General features: G+C 39.4%; 1 protein-coding gene across 1 annotated transcript in view; it reads right to left on the bottom strand.

The window, feature by feature from the left end:
* The window catches only part of pik3c3 (phosphatidylinositol 3-kinase, catalytic subunit type 3), a 106,637-nt gene that overhangs the window by 86,043 nt on the left and 2,886 nt on the right, over nt 1-17,708 (bottom strand). The window contains exons 2-3 of the mRNA XM_073064314.1: nt 6,369-6,557; nt 4,242-4,385 (exon numbers count right to left, since the gene is read on the bottom strand). Coding sequence (XP_072920415.1) covers nt 4,242-4,385; nt 6,369-6,557 — 333 coding nt within the window. The remainder of the gene's footprint in view (nt 1-4,241; nt 4,386-6,368; nt 6,558-17,708) is intronic.

The following is a 17,708-nucleotide window of genomic DNA, read 5'->3' as shown; positions in this document are numbered from 1 at the left end:
TATAATTTTCTGGGCTATCTCTACTCCCCTTCTTGAATATAGGAACAACATCCGCAACCCTCCAATCCTCCGGAACCTCTCCCATCCCCATTGATGATGCAAAGATCATTGCCAGAGGCTCAGCAATCTCCTCCCTCTCCTCCCAAAGTAACCTGGGGTGCATCTCGTCCGGTCCTGGCAACTTATCCAACTTGATGCTTTCCAAAAGCTCCAGCACATCCTCTTTCTTAATATTTACATGCTCAAGCTTTTCAGTCTGCTGCAAGCCATCACTACAATCACCAAGATCCTTTTCCTTAGTGAATACTGAAGTAAAGTATTCATTAAGTACCTCTGCCATTTCCTCCGGTTCCATACACACTTTCCCACTGTCACACTTGATAGATCCTATACTTTCATGTCTTATGCTCTTGCTCTTCAAATACTTGTAGAATGCCTTGGGGGTTTTCCTTAATCCTGCCCGCCAGGGCCTTCTCATGGCCCCTTCTGGCTCTCCTAATTTCCTTCTTAAGCTCCTTCCTATTAGCCTTATTATCTTCTTGATCTCTAACATTACCTAGCTCTCTGAACTTACTGCAAGCTTTTCTTTACTTCTTTGCTAGATTTATTACAGCCTTTGTATACCACAGTTCCTGTACCCTCCCATAACTTCCCTCTCTCATTGGAACATACCTATGCAGAACTCCACACAAATATTCCCTGTACATCTGCCACATTTCTTCCATATTTTTCCCTGAGAACATCTGTTTCCAATTTAAGCTTCCAATTTCCCGCATGATATAATTCCCCTTACTCCAATTAAACGCTTTTCTAACTTGTCTGTTCCTATCTCTCTCCAATGCTATTGTAAAGGATTTAGAATTAATAACTACTCCAAAATGCTCTCCCACTGAGAGATCTGACAGCTGACCAGGTTCATTTCCCAATACTAAATCAAGTACAGTCTCTCCTCTTGTAGGCTTATCTACATATTGTGTCAAGAAACCTTCCTGCACACACCTAACAAACTCCACCCTATCTAAACCCTTTGCTCTAGGGAGATGCCAATCGATATTTGGGAAATTAAAATTTCCCATCACGACAACTGTTATTATTACACCTTTACAGGATCTGTTTCCCTATCTGCTCCTCGATATATCTGTTACTATTGGACGGCCTATAAAAAAACATCCAGTAAAGTTATTGACCCCTTCCTGTTCCTAAACTCCACCCACAGAGACTCCGTAGACAATCCCTTCATGGCATTCACCTTTTCTGCAGCCGTGACACTGTCTCTGATCAACAGTGCCACACCCCCACCTCTTTTGCCTCCCTCCCTGTCCTTTCTGAAACATCTAAAAGCCGGCACTTGAAGTAACTGATATTGTTCAAGGAGACAAAATCTGTTATCCTCATACATTTTGCCTAATATCTATCTGTCACCTTCCTACAGTCTGAACACCTTACAGTATTGACAAATGAGCTACCTTCTTGAGTACCTAACAATCAACTCTGGAAGGTAACTCATCACTAATTTCACAAAGGCAATTAGGAGTAGGCAATTAATAGAAACCTGAGATGGCATCAAGATCCTGAAAAGTGAATTAAAAGAAACTGTTAACACTTACATGTTGTATAAAACTCATAACTTGAGCCAAGTGCTTTCCAAAATACCCTCTAAAAATATCTTTATAAATTGCAATTATTATTAAGCTCACATTATTCCAGGCGTTCATTAATTTCATCCCATATTATTTTACAGAATTTTACCAGCAACCCAGAAAAGATTTTAATTCTTGTTCAGTCCTTCAAATATACCATTCCAGGAAGGATGAAGATTTGTAGAGGTTTGACAGAATGTTGCCTGAATTGGACTGTAGTAGCTAAAAGGAAAGGTTGGACAAATGACAATTATTTCCTCTGGAACCCAAGAGACTAAGAGATGACAAGAAAGTAGTATTTAAAATTTTATAAAAGGCATCAATAGGGTTATATAGGGTATAGGTTTAAAGTAGAGAGGGGGAGTTTAAAGATGTGTGAGGCAAGTTTTTTTTGTTCAGCGTGATAACAAGATAGATGGTAGAAGCACATAGTATGATGGCATGAAAAGGTAGGGAATAGAAGGATATGGACAACATGCAGCCAAATGGGATTAGTTTAGATTAGCATCAAGTTAGATGCAGACATGAAGGGCCTGCTTCTGTTCTGTACTCTTCTATGTTCTATCACTTGCCATTCGCTAAAGTTATTGTCATGTACATATGCATATAATCCATTTGTAGATTGTGTTAAATAACCTAACCTTACCACGTTAAATAAATATATTTCCTCTTATATATATTATATGAAACATCTTAACTACTTCATTATGATATTTAAAGAAAGGAGGGAAGAAAAGATCAATTAAAGAAATTAAAATAGGGAACACTTAATATTATGCATATCAAAACATGAGAACAGTAAATTACACATTAACTGCATTCAGGTCAATTCAGAAATATTAAAATGCAGAGTAGGAACTGCACACAGCAGCAAAGAAACTATCCTGCAGATTAGAGAGTTGAATTTCAAGCTAAACAGTGAAAGTCACTCACATGATGACTCATATGATCTTAGTTTTAACCATATAACAATATAACAACTACAGCACGGAAACAGGCCATCTCGGCCCTTCTAGTCCGTGCTGAACGCTTACTCTCACCTAGTCCCACTGGCCCGCACTCAGCCCATAACCCTCCATTCCCTTCCTGTCCATATACCTATCCAATTTTACTTTAAATGACAATACCAAACCTGCCTCTACCACTTCTACTGGAAGCTCGTTCCACACAGCTACCACTCTCTGAGTAAAGAAATTCCCCCTCGTGTTACCCTTAAACTTCTGCCCCCTGACTCTCAACTCACGTCCTCTTGTTTGAATCTCCCCTACTCCTCAATGGAAAAAGCCTATCCACATCAACTCTATCTATCCCCTCATAATTTTAAATACCTCTATCAAGTCCACCCTCAACCTTCTACACTCCAAAGAATAAAGACCTAAACTCTAATAATCATTCACAAAGCTGCTCACATGTAAAAATTTGTCTTATTCTGAAACATGAATAATCTCTTGCAAAAAGTTTAATTTTGTCCAATGAAATATGTATTTTAAAATAAATTAAGGTGTCCAGTTAAACTCATCACTACCAACAACAAAATGTATGTGCCTAAAACTCTACATTACAGAGTTATGTAGAACTCTAAGAGCTAGCTGTAATGGTTTCATTTTTAAACCGCATAAGTCAAGCTGAATGGCCCATTTCATTCTACGACTCTTGGAGCTGACTTATTAAGAACTCTTAGATGACCAGATGACCATGCCAAAATCAAATGGGGAAAAAATAAATATGAACAGAAGAGCTTCTTCCCCACCAGCATCAGAGAATATGTAACATTCGGTTACATTTCACACCAGTCTAAAATCTGAAGTTTACTACTTTGATTTTATATCCTTAAATACTTACTGGTATTAGTTTGTTTTGATCACATGTACCAAGATACAGAAAAAAAACTTATTTTGCATACTCTTTCTACAGATCAAATCATTACACAGTGTACTGAGCTAGAATAAGGTAAAACCATAGCAATGCAGAATGAAGTGTAAAAGCCACTGAAAGAGTGCAGTGCAGGTTAACACCCTATTGTACAAGATGTCTATTCAAGCACCTGGTAAAAGTGGGATAGAAACTGTTCTTGAGCCATGCTTTCAAGCTTTTGTAACTCCTGCACGATGGTAGAAGGGAGAAGGAAGTCGAGGGAAGAAGTCAGTCCAGGGTAAGAGGTGGCTGCTTTACTGAGGCAACGTGAAGTATAGATACAGCCCACAGAGCGGAGGCTGGTTCCTGTAATGTGCTGAGCTGTGTCCACAACTCTGCAGTTCCTTGTGATCACTTGCAGAACGGTTGCCATACCAAGCCAGTATGCATCCACGTGGAATGCTTTTTAATTTAAAAAATAAATTATCTACACTGAAAATAAGTGCTTTATGTGGATTTCTGTGCTTTAAAGATCTACTTGAGAAACAACATGATGTTTTTGCTAAGAATAGGATACAAATGCATACTTAAAATAATAAATTGCCCTGAGGCAAAATATTGCTCATGTGGTTTTTATGTAAGTAACCTGTAAAAATGACTACTCTGATTTTCTCCATGAGCTGACAAGAAAATTCAGTTCTTTCTGGAATCATGTGGCAAAGACACACAATGAAGAATCCAACTTACCCATATTTCCCAAAAAGTGTAACAGTAGTTCCTCCAATGGGGACAGCTTTTCCTGGTCCATAAACATCCCAAATTGTGAGAGCCACTTGAGCATTCCGAGGTAAATCTGGATATTTTACAGGCAATTTTAACCATTCATTCCAGCTTTAAAATAAAACAGACATCGTTATTATTCTCAAAGATTTTAAATTGTTGTCAATCTTCTACAATAGGCTTCCAAACCAATATAATTCTACCCTCCTATTTCAAGACTACAGTTTCATTAGTATTTGGTTGTTAAAAAAATAGCATGTCTATTAACTGATAAAATGAAGGCAGAGAAGAAGGAAGAAAGACACCAATAGAATAACAGCTATCCACACAAAATGCTGGTGGAACACAGCAGGCCAGACAGCATCTATAGGAGAAGCACTGTTGACGTTTCAGGGTGAGACCCTTCGTCAGGACTGACTGAAAGAAAAGATAGTAAGAGATAGTAGAAATAATTCCCCCCCTTTTTCTCTTCTCTCTCTGCCTGTTCTCCATCTCCCTCTGGTGCTCCCTTCCCCCTTTCTTTCTCCCTAGGCCACCCGTCCCATGATCCTTTCCCTTCTCCAGCTCTGTATCCCTTTAGCCAATCATCTTTCCAGCTCTTAGCTTCACCCCACCCCCTCCTGTCTTCTCCTATCATTTTGAATTTCCCCCTTCCCCTCCTATTTTCAAATCTCTTACTATTTTTTCTTTCAATTAGTCCTGACAAAGGGTCTCGGCCCGAAATGTCGACAATGCTTCTTCCTATAGATGCTGCCCGGCCTGCTGTGTTCCACCAGCATTTTGTGCTTGTTGCTTGAATTTCCAGCATCTGCAGATTTCCTCGTGTATACAACTATCCAACTTAGTTTATTTTTTTCTTGTGGGATTTTTGATTTTTTTTTGGTACCCCTCTTAAACACACAGTGCTGAAATAACGACACGCAGTCGGTAAGTCGTTTCGAGACTAGTTTATTCAAACTTTGTGGCGCTGGCATTTAAATCCCTAGCGCCCGCCCTCTCTGGGCAGAAATGATGTCAGAGCTGCATTACCCTCCGCGCGCTGGCTATTTGTGAGCCAGTTCGCCTGCGCAGAAAGTGGGTCGCCACATAAGCCCCCCTCCCCCCAGAACCGGCGATACACCCCCAATGTCCACAGTCTGGATCAGCCTCTGTTTGGGAGGTCTGCCTCTGCGCTGTGGTGCCTGAACCTCGACCAGCTGCGCCAAGTCCACATGGGCTGGTTTGAGTCGGTCCACCGTGAAAGCCTCCTCTCTCCCCCCAATGTCCAGAACGTACGTGGACCCATTGTTTTTTTAGCCAGAGGGTGGTGAATCTGTGGAATTTGTGGCCATGGGCAGCAGCAGAGGCCAAGTCATTGGGTGTATTTAAGGCAGAGATTAATAGGTATCTGAGTAGCCAGAGCATCACAGGTTATGGTGAAAAGGCAGGGGAATGGGACTAAATGGGAAAATGGATCAACTCATAATAAAATGGCGGAGCAGACTCGATGGGCCGTATGGCCAACTTCTGCTCCTTCGTCTTATGGTCTTACAGTAATCAGACAAATAACAAAAACAAAAGATCTGGTAGTCTTTGGTAGTCAAAGGACTTGGAAGACTTGGTAGTCAATCTTTATTTGCTCAAATGCAGAGACTACAGAATAAAATTAGCAAATAATGCAGCATTTATTCTCCTTTCACAGAACTGAAGAGAAATGTATATTTAGCATACATTATTAGTACCCCTTCGCCTCTAATAATGCTATCCAAACAGCAGCAGTTTCACTAAAAGTGATTAGCATTTTTAAGGGTCACATTGTCAAACATATTACTTAATGAAAAGATCAGATTTATCAATCTAGATTCCAGGATATAAAAACAAACCCTTCTAACACGGATCCAGATTAGCCCATTTTATTTAAAATGCAAACAAATTGCCCTTTTAAGTCTGAAACATAAGGAGCATCATTTAAAAAAAGATGAGTCAAATTTCAATAGGATCTCTTTCACCAGGCTTAATGTCACTGGCAAATATAATGAAATTTGTTGTTTTGCGGCAGCAATACAGTATAATAAATAATAAAAAATTATAAATACAGCAGCAAGATATACTTACTTCCATCGGGTGCTGAAAGCTTTGTAAGAAGTACGAACTGGAAGAGCCAATGGTTTTCCTTCTGCAAAGACTTGACCTGTTACATAGAGATCTGAACAGGTTTCCTGGTACAAGCCTGAGAATTTAAGCAATGGATCCTCCAGAAGAGCTTTATAGCTTTTTTGTTCCCGTTTTCCTTCCAAACTTCCACTACATACACACAGGAAAACAAGGTACATCAATCTACATCCACACTGAGAATTTTAGTAAAAAAATAAGATATTTTCCTTTACTTAATCCAAAAAACTGGTTATTTTAACTAAACTATTCCTCACTTACAATAATAAAATTTTAGAGCACACAACAATTTTCTGAGGAATAAACAAAGTGTGTGTTTGACCTGAAACACCATCCACTATGATGCCAATTGAATCAATAACTGGTCAATCTAAAATATGTGCACCTATAAGTTCTCCAGAGATTCCTCTACTTGAATTGGAAATCAATCAGCACCACATCTTTTTGGATCAACATCAACTACTTTGCCATAATTTTCAATGATTGCTAATTAATGACCAATAGAAAACAATATTCCAGAATGTCACAAGATAGACAATTTTTCACAAACCATTGTAAAATTGACTATATTTGATACAATGTAATATTTGCATCAAAACAATTTCAATAAATTTACAGAAGACCAACTGAATGCAGTATTATAAATGACATAGCTTACATGGTATCTTTAGTACAGACATTTGGAAATAAAATAAAAATGTTTTGATACATAACACGCCAGAGATAGTAATATCAGGTTAAATGTTTAAATGAATCCATTTTAATCAAGCATCTTAAAAGAAGCAGACACAGGTGCAGAAGGGAAATCCACAGATTAGGCCAGAAAGCACAGCTGACAATAGTGCAGTGATAGAATAGTGGATGCATACATGGTTAGACTTGAAGGAACAGAGAATTCTCAGAGGGTGATAAAGTTGGAAGAGATTACAAGATAGGGAAGTGCAAAATTCTGGTCAGATAAGAAAACAAGGAAGATGTTCTTTAGAACAGATACACTGGAACAAATTTAATATACGGGCTGCAAAGCTTTTCATCAATAGGATGAACAATAGAAGACTAGTGGTGTCGGCACTGATCTCCAATGCAAAAAGAGATGGCTATTAACTCTTTAATATCAGGGTACTTGTGAACAATATAGTACATGTACAGTATATAATACAATATAGACAATGAATTTATGGTTACAAAGGATGATTACAAAATCATAGAATGATTTTTGCAACAATCTAGTATCCTCATAATAACAATTGCTAGAAATAGATTTCATTTTCAGATTCCTTAAATTTAAACTGACCAACTATTGAATGACACCTTACTTATGATTCAATGCAATAGCAAAATAATAGGCAAGTGTAATTCAAAGTTCAAATTAATTATCAAAGTACACATATGCCAACATTTACAAACCTAAGATTCATTTTCTTGCGGGCATTCATGGTAAATACAAAGAAACTCAATAGAATCAAGAAAAAAATGCATACAAGACGAACAACCAACCACTGTGCAAAAGACAACAAACTGTGCAGAGGAAAAAAAGCAAAATAATAATAACAACCACCAAATAATAAATATTGAGAACATGTGCTGAAAAGTCCTTGAAAATGAGTCTGCAGGTCGTGGGAACAGTTCAGTGTTGGGGTAAGTGAAGTTATTCCCTCTGGTTCAAGAGCCTGATGGTTGAGAGTAATAACTGTTTCTGAACCTGGTGGTGTGAATCTTGAGGCTGCTGATGTTTCTTCCTGATGGCAACAGTGAAAAGAGAGCATGGCCTGAATGGTGGGGAGTTCTTTGATGATGGATGCTGCTTTCCTGCAACAGTGTTCTTGTAGATGTTCTCAAAGGTAGAAATGACTTTACCTGAAATGAACTAGGTCGTAGCCAGTACTTTTTGTAGGTTTTTCCATTCGAGGCCATTGGTGTTTTCATACCAAGCCATGATACAACTAGTCAATACACTCCACACTGCACATCTATAAAACTTCGTCAAAGTTTTAGATGACATGCTAAGTCTTCACAAACCTTAAAGAAAGTAGAGGTCACAAGCTGAGCCCAGGGCAGATCCGCTGAAATGATAACACCGAGAAATTTTACGTTTTATTTATTGTGATAAGTGCAGAATGTTGCGGCCAAACCAAACCAACACCAAAACAATTGCCACTGCTGGTGACCCTACAGATTTGTTATACTTGTATGTCATGCATTCACTCCTATAATGATTACTCCACAAGTTAAATCCTTTGATCCTTTATTAGCAATTAGCAAACATACAATCTTAAAGCAATGAAACTTAAGCATACCCAAGTATAAGTTGAGCATAATTGAGCATTGTCGAGTGGTCAGCAAAAGATATGACACCCATTGTTCCCAGTTACAAACTGCCATGAACAAAGCACAAATACATAACTTATTCCCTTTGCTTTTACCACACCCCCACATGTGACTAGTTACCATAATAAACATCCAACACAGAGAACAGATGCATGCCTACTACATTCCAGTCCCAATTATTATACAAGAAAATAATTACAACTATATTCTCCATGACACAGAAGGCATGAAACCTCAAGATTTACGCAAATGTCCTCTTTTGGTAAGCTGCCTATCCTGGATTGTGATCTTCTCTTGACAAACCAGGTTGTTCCTCTTGACTGCATTCTTGAATTGTTGTTGCCAAAGCTCATTCAAGCGTAAAACAAAGTCCCATTAACTGTCAGCTCTGGCCGAGCCTAGTCTCTTCCAGCACCATGGTCTCTTTTCAATGGTCCATTAATAGACCAACCCAGCATTGTTCTGATTGCACAGGGTCCATCATTAACACTGCAAATCATTTTCAACAGCTCCAATGCCTTAGGCACATTCACCCCGATCAGCAGCTCAATTTCTGGCTCAATTTCCGGCAAATGAGTATGCTTCAGGTGAGACCATTCCTGAAGATCTCTCTGACAAGGAACATTCCCTTTGCACAAAGGCATATGTTCCTGCATATAGGTGTTAGGAGTTCACAATAGTTTCCACTATTCACCAGCCACTTCCAATCCTGAAATGGTGTAGCCACTCACAACTTTCTCTTGAGCCATCATGCATAGGAGAATGCATACTACTTTTCCTGTCAGGTTGGACTTGTTTCTGAGGCTCACTGTGCAGAATACTGCTGTACATCCTTGATCTAGGAAAGCATTAAGTAACCACTGTCTTGTTAATCTTCTTAGACTCCACCTGAACTGGAATTATAGAAAGTTTACAATCTTGACCATTAGCTCCCGAAAGGCCATTAGATACTCACTGCTGTGTTTGCTTCATTCATGGCTTGTTTCAAATCTGCATCCTTTTTATCAGTTCCAGACTTAGTTTTAGCTTCGCTTTCCACAGTAGCCATAGTCGTGGCAAAGCTGCTTCCTTTAGCTTTAGAATGAATTTGTCATCTGGTTTTGTTCACACCTTTTCTTACTGCACCACTATACAGTTGTCAGTTCCCAATTGGACAGACAGTGCTGAACATTCAAAACTATGTTTTAAATGCAAACACACAGCATGAACCAACACTAGATCGTTGCTTGCCTTAAGCTGTTCCAGGCTGTTATGCTTCTAATTTCATGGACATGTCCAAATGCTGATGTTCGTTTGGTATAACTATCAAAAACTCTTGCTGACAGAGTGTAGTGGCCAAAGCAGAACCAAAACAATTGCAACTGCCAGCGACCTTACAAATTTGTTACACTTGCAAGAAAGACATGGCTTCACTCCTGTAATGATTGTTCCAAAAATCAAGGATATGTATCTGTCCTTTATTAGCAATTAACAAACATACAATCTTGAAGTGATGAAACTTAAGCATACCCAAGTGTAGGCTAAGTGTAACTGAGCAGTCAACACAAGATACAACATCCGTCATACCCCAGCTACAACATGCCACGGACAAAGAATACGTAACTTAATCCCTTCGTTACCATAATAAACACGTAACACAGAATACAATGCAATGTACTATATAGATGCATTGCTCCTATACAGAGGAATATGCTTCACATTATTAGTCTGAGGTGCATTTCTGCAAAACACAGTACAACTAATATTTTAAAATAATGCTTGCACACTAAGACAACTGCATTATGTCTGAGTGTCAAATAGAACATTCTGCTTTAAATATTGGAGAATTTTAAACTATTTTCAATAGTAATATTCAATAGTAACAAATAGAGCAGAAATGACTTGAAAAATATCCAATGCCCCTTCAAAGTTCGAAGTAAATTTATTATCAAACTACCTATGTCACCATATACCACCGTGAGATTCATTTTCTTGCAGATAATCATAATAGAATAAAGTACAATAGAATTAATGAAAAACTACAAAGACTGACAAACAACCAATATGCAAAAGACAATCTATGCTAATACTACACTACTAATAATAATAAATAAGTAATATTGAGAACATGAGTTGCAGAATCGTTGAAAGTGAATCTATTGGTTGTGGAATCAGTTCAGAGTGAATGTGAGTGAAGTTATCCATGCTGGTTCAGAAGCTTGATGGTTGAAGAACAATAACTGCTCCTAAACCTGATGGTATGGGACCTAAGGCTTGTATACCTCCAGCCCAATGGTAGTAGCAAGAACAGAGCGTGACTTGGATGATGGGGTCCTTGCTTTCTTGTGGCAGTGCTCCTAGCAGATGTGCTAAATGGTGGGGAGGGCTTTCCTTATGATGGGATGAACAGTACCCATCACTTTCTGTAGGCTTTTCAGTTCTTGGGCATTAGTGTCTCTGTACCAGTCCATTATGTAACCACTCAGGATACTCTACGCTGTGCATCTATGGAGGTTTATCAGTGTTTTAGATGACATACCAAATCAGAATCAGAATCAGAATCAGACTTTAATCGCCAAGTACCTATGCACATACAAGGAATTTACTTCCGGCAGATGTTGTCTCTCTGCTCATAACAATAATAATGATAAATATAAATGAAAATATAAATTATACATACAGGTAGTGCAATCCAAGTAATAGTTAGCTGACAGTTAACCGGCAGTTACTTCTAAAATATGCACAAACTTCTAAAAGTAGAGGCATTGTTGCGCCTTCTTTGTAATGGCACTTATGTATGTATTAGTCTTAGGCCAGATCATCTGAAACAATAATGCCAAGGAATTTAAAGTTACCGATCCTCTCTGCATCTTATACCCTGATGAGGACTAGCTCTCAGACCTCCAGTTTCTTCTACCTGAAGTCAATAATCAGCTGTTTGGTTTTGCTGACATTGAGTGAGAGGTTCTTGTGGCACATTTAATCAGATTTCCAATCTCCCTCCTATATGCTGATCCTCACCACCATTGATTCAGCCAACAGTAATGGCATCAAATTCAATTTGGCATTGACACTGTAGTTAACCTAACAGTCATTAACATAAAGCAAGTGAAGCAGAGGGCTAAGCACAAAGTCACGTGGTGCCCGTGCTGATTGTGATTGTGAGGAGGTGTGGTTGCCAATCTACACTGAAAGGGGTCTGTAAATGAGGCCTAGGTCTTGGAGCTTATTGAATAGTTTTGAGGGGACAATAGTGTTCAGCATCCTCATGTATGCATCCTTACTGTCCAGAAGTTCCAGAATTGAGTAAAGAGCCAATGGAAGGCATCTGTTGTTGACCTACTGTGACGGTAGGCAAATTGGAACAGATCCAGATCTATCCACAGGCAGGAGTTGATGAGCTTCATGACCAACCTCTCAAAGCACTTCATCACAGTGGATGTAATTGCCAGTGAACGGAAGTCATTGAGGCATATTACCGCATACTTCTTGGTCACTAGTATGATTGAAGTCTGCTTGAAGCAACTGGGGACCTCATACTGCGGAAGCAAGAGGTTAAAGATGTCAGTAAACACTCCAGCCAGTTGATAAGCACTGGTCTTCAGTACTAGGCCAGGTGGACTGTCTGGTCCAGATGCTTTTTGTGTGTTCACCTCCCTAAGATGCTTTGGCCTCAGGAGACCGAAATCACAGGTTTGCCTAGGGTCACAGGATAGTATGTAACTATGATAAAAAAGTTCTCAAGGTTCATTATAAGCATAGGTCACATTTTAAAACACAAAGACATAATAAGATTGTCCATAACAGAAGACAGATAATCTTACTACCCCTCTCTTTCCCTATAGTCCTGTATTTTTCTTTTCTAATCACCTGCTACAAAACAACCACTCCAGGCAAAACTAAAGAGCTGATTATTGGCTAAGGAGGAAGAAGCCAGAGGCCCATGAGCCAATCTTCATCAGGGGATCAAGGACGAAGAGGTTCAGTAAATTCCTCATCATTAACATTTCAGAGGATCTGTCTTTGGACCACCACATAGGTGCCCTTTCAAAGAAACCAAGGCAGTGCCTCTATTTTCATAGACGTTTACAGAGTTTCAGCTTGTTATCTAAAACTTTGGCAAAACTTCTTTAGATGCATTGTGAAAAGCATCCTAACTACTTGTGTCATGGTTGGTATGGAAATACCAATACCCAGGAATGATAAAATCTTGAAAAAGTGGTAAATACATCACAGGCAAACCCCCACATTATTTACTTTTTTAACATTTACAAAGAGTACTGCCACAAAAAAGCAAGGACCCCCACCACCCAGGCAACACCTCTCCTTGCTATGACCACTGGTCAGGAGGGACAGGACCCCTGGGTCTTACACCACCAGGTTCAAAGTTCAAAGTAAATTTATTATCAAAGTACATATATATTTATTTTCTTACAAGCAGATTACAAGAAACACAATGGAATCAATGAAAAACCGCACACAAGACAGACAAATAATGTGCAAGAGACAATAAAATGAAAATACAAAAAGAAAAAATAAGTCAGCGATAAATATCGAGAACATGAGATGGAGTCCTTGAAAGTGGGTCCAAAGGTTATGGGAAAAGTCCACTGTTGGACTGAGTGAAGTTATTCCCTCTGACCCTAGAGCCTGATGATTGAGGGTAATAACTGTTTCTGTCTCATGGCGTGAGCTCTGAGGCTCCTGTCCCTCCTTCCTGATGGTAATAGAGAGAGCCTGGCCTGGATGGATGCTGTTTTCCTGCGACAGTTGTATTCATTACTTTTCTGGTCAAAGGTATTGTTTCTACACCAGGCCGTGATGCAACCAGTCAGTATACTTTCCACTGTGCGTCTATAGAAGCTGGTCAATTTTTCGATAACATGCTGAATCTTTGCAAACTTCTTGCCATGCTTGCTTTGCAAAGGCACGTTCATGCTGGGCCAGGGCATGTATTCTAAATGATAATACTGAGGAATTTAAAGTTGCTGACCTTCTCCACCTCCAGTCCCCTGATGAGGACTGGCTCATGGACTTCCAGTTACCTCCTCCTGTAGTCAATAATCAAATCTTTGGTTTTGATGAAATTGAGTGAGGTGTTGTTCTGGCACCAGTCAGCCAGATTTTCAATATCTGTCTTATGTGCTGATTTGTTACCAACTTTGATTCGGCTAACAACAGTGGAGTCTTCAGCAAGCTTAAATATGGCACTAGAGCTCTGAATGGTGGCCTCAAAGACTGAATCCACAGAGTCATTGGGGGCCGTGAAAGCTTATGAAGATGCCTCCAGTTTTGCCAGTATTAGTGAGTATAAAAGACACTGAGCTCGTCTAGAGCACAACCTTGCTGTCACAAATGTTACTTGGTTTTACTTCATAGGTGGAGATAGCATTCAGGCCCTACCTCAGCTGTGATTCCAGTTTGCTTCGCATATAAAATGGCTTTCCGGAACACCTACCCAGACCTCTTGTATCTCACTTGGTTGAGACTTGAACACCACTGATCCCTTGGCTCAACCAGCACTTCTGATTGGGGCAAACTCTAAATGATTTTGTGGAGACACATTCTTCCATCACTAACGTCATAAAGGCTGTGACAAATGTGGTGTATTCCTTCAGATCCTCCGAAGAGACCACAAACATAGCCAGTCAACTGACCAGAAGCAGTGCCTCAGCTGCTCCTCTGCCTCCTGCAACCACCTCTTCATGTCCTTAGTTCTAGAGTTTTGTTCTTTACCGTCTGCCTGTATGCACGTAAAAGGAAGACAGCCAGGTGATCACATTTCCCAAAATGTGGTCTAGGGATGGAATGGTAGGCATTTCTTATGGTATTGTAGCAGTAATCAAGCAATGGTTCAGAAACTGCCTACAACCATCAGGCTGCTGAACTAGCCAAGATACCTTTAATCAGCTCAACTCTGAACAGATCCCACAAACCGCAGACTCACTATCAAGAACTCTACAATTTCTGTTCTCAGTACTATTTATTTTTTATTTGCACAATTTGCATTCCTTTGCACACTGGTTATTAATCAGCCTTTATGAACTTTCAGTACAAATCTGAGTCTTGTCACTTGCAGAAGTTCTCTGATGACTCTACAATGGTTGGGTGTATCAGGGATGGGCAGGAGTCGGGAGTACAGAAGACTGATGGACAAGTCTGTGGAGTGGTACAGGAGGAATCACTTGCTCCTGAATGTGGCCAAAACTTGGGAGATGGTGATTCAATTTAGGAGGAAGGGGACTGAGATGAGTCCTGTATACATTCTGGGAGAAGTTTTTGCAGTGGTGGAGGAATACGAATACTTGGGTGTTCACCTCAACAGCAGGATTGACTGGAAAACCAATACCAAGGCTGTTTACAAGAAGGAGATGGGCAGACTATTCTCTAAGGAAGCTGAGATCCTTCAAAATGTGCAGCAGGATGTTAGAGATCTTTTACCAGTCTGTTGCAGAGAGTGCAGTCCTCCTTGCGGCTTTACGTTGGGGGAGCAGCATCAGAGCTGGTGATGCAAAAAAACTCACCAAAAACACTGGATCCGTCCTCGGCTGCAACCCGGACTCTTGAGTTAGTGGTGGAGAGGAGGTCACTAAACAAACTGTTATCCATTATGGACAATTTGGCACATGACATACTGAATAAGCAGCGGGCACCCTTTTGAACAGACCCATTCAGCTCTCTGTCATGAGGACTGTTATAGAAAATTTTTCCTACTAAATGCAATAAGCATATACAACAGTTCATCTCTGTGCAACAGGATAACACACATCATAGAACAATAGCCTCTGTTCTATTATTTCGTACATTATTAATGCTCATTGGTAAATTGTATATCTTATTATTCTGTACTTTTATTATTAGTTAAGTCTACATACTGCTAAGTGTGATTTTAAACGTTGCTGCTGTAACGAAAGAATTTTCCACTCAGGATCAATAAAATATTTATTATTACGTATAGTTTTTCAAGATTTAAACTGTATTTTTTCCTATAAATGCCCGCAAGAAAATTAATCTTAAGGTAGTATATAGTGATAGATACATAATTTAATAAATTGATTTTGACTTTGATCTGCCAGGCAATATAGTGGTGATCCCCAACTGTAAGTGCTTCCTTTATACTGTCATTGAGCAATGATAATCTCTCTTTGCTTTATAGTTATCAGCCAAAATAAAATTTACATATCAAACATACATTATATTTGAATACCACTAAAGGTCTAACATTACTGAAACTAGTTCTACTAGTACTTATGTTAAACCAAAACAACGTGAGAAAGGTTCTTGTAAAGGTTTCACTTAACATAACAAAATTCAGATAATATTCCAGTGACCTAAAAATATTGCATTACTACAACAATGTGATATACAAACACATGTGGATTGTGACAGAAAGAATAATGCAACTCTTCAATTACATCTAGAAATGAGTGCTGTGCTATGAAAATGAAATTGAAAAACAAGAGCCGATCAATGAACATAAAGATCTTGCAATTCAGGTGAACCTTTCAAAATTGGCAAAAATCAGTTAACAGCTACATTTAATGCATTTGCCGTATTGTATAAAGAATCTGCAAAAAGTTCAGACTGAAAAAAACTTACTTTGTTTTAGACATTTAACAAAACAAATGATAATGCAATTTAAAAAAAAATTATATTTAAAGAAATGACAGAGAGCACAACTCAATAATGAAGTTATTAAGCAAGAAAAAGCATTCACGACACTGAAAAGTTATTAAAAGTACTGGGAAATAAGCTTATTTTCATGAACCCATAAACTATATAGTCTATGACTGATAAGCCTATGATGAAAATGCTAAATTTGTTCCTTCTTGAGATGGTCTCTCAACCATCTGAACTGTGTTGACCTGACCTTCCACACTTTCTCTGCCTTGCTGTTAATCCCATGGTTAGTCTTGCCTATATAGGCAACTCCTGCATCAAGGAGGGGTGACAATCCTAGAAAACTGCACATATGAAGATTTTCTATAAGATAAACCCCTTTTCACCATTGAATCCCACTGTGTCATAAGAAGTTCATTCCTATGCAATGTTTTTTCTCTGACATTATGCTATTTTTCCAGCAATGACAAAGAGACCTACCACAGCCGAGGACAAGATTAGACTGTGGTGGTGGTGCGGTGGGGGGGGGGGGGGGGGGGGGGAGGTGATGTACAAAGCTTGTGTGCGAGAAGCAACAAGCCTTGCCTTTTTTTTATATAAATGTTCAGTCATTCAATACAGTGGGTAACAAGATTTGAATCCAATGCCATCGTATCAACTGGACCACAACTAAACCTTTTTTTTGCTGCACCTTTCCCTGCCTGGAAACATGTGAACATATGTCTTAGAATGCAGCCCCACCATGCCCTTCAATCTGCAAGGCATTCGCTGACTAACATGGCTTGTAGATTAGGAAAGGATTTGTAACTGGGGACATCAGGTAAATGAATAGAATTTGAGAACTGCGATTTGAGATCTGCAACACTGAAATCTGGCGACCCAGACTTGTACCAGAAAACCAGGTATGATTTGCAAAGAGCAAACACGAGGAAATCTGTGGATGCTGGAAATTCAAACAACACACACAAAATGCTGGTGGAACACAGCGGGCCAGGCAGCATCTTGTGTGTGATGATTTGCGAAGGGCTATTTCAAGGGTGAAGAGATAATTTCGAATGAGGTTGGAAGTGACTTCGGATGCACGACAACTCTGGCAGGATTTGCAAGACATTACATCCTACAAAGTAAAACCCAATAGCATGAATGGCAGTGATGCTTCACAACCAGATGAACTCAACGCATTATTTGCCCGCTTTGAAAGGGAGAATATAACTGCAGCTGTGAAGATCCCTGCTGCACCTGATGACCCTGTGATCTCTGTCTCAGAGGCCAATCTTAGGCTGTCTTTAAAGAGAGTGAATCCTCGCAAGGCAGAAGGTCCTGATGGAGTACCCCGTGAGGCTCCGAAAACCTGAG

The sequence above is a fragment of the Hemitrygon akajei genome, chromosome 13, assembly GCF_048418815.1.
Source record: "Hemitrygon akajei chromosome 13, sHemAka1.3, whole genome shotgun sequence".
In the NCBI taxonomy this organism is placed as follows: Eukaryota; Metazoa; Chordata; class Chondrichthyes; order Myliobatiformes; family Dasyatidae; genus Hemitrygon; species Hemitrygon akajei.
The sequence above is the reverse complement of the archived record's forward strand: the minus strand, read 5'-3'. Positions and strand labels throughout refer to the sequence as shown.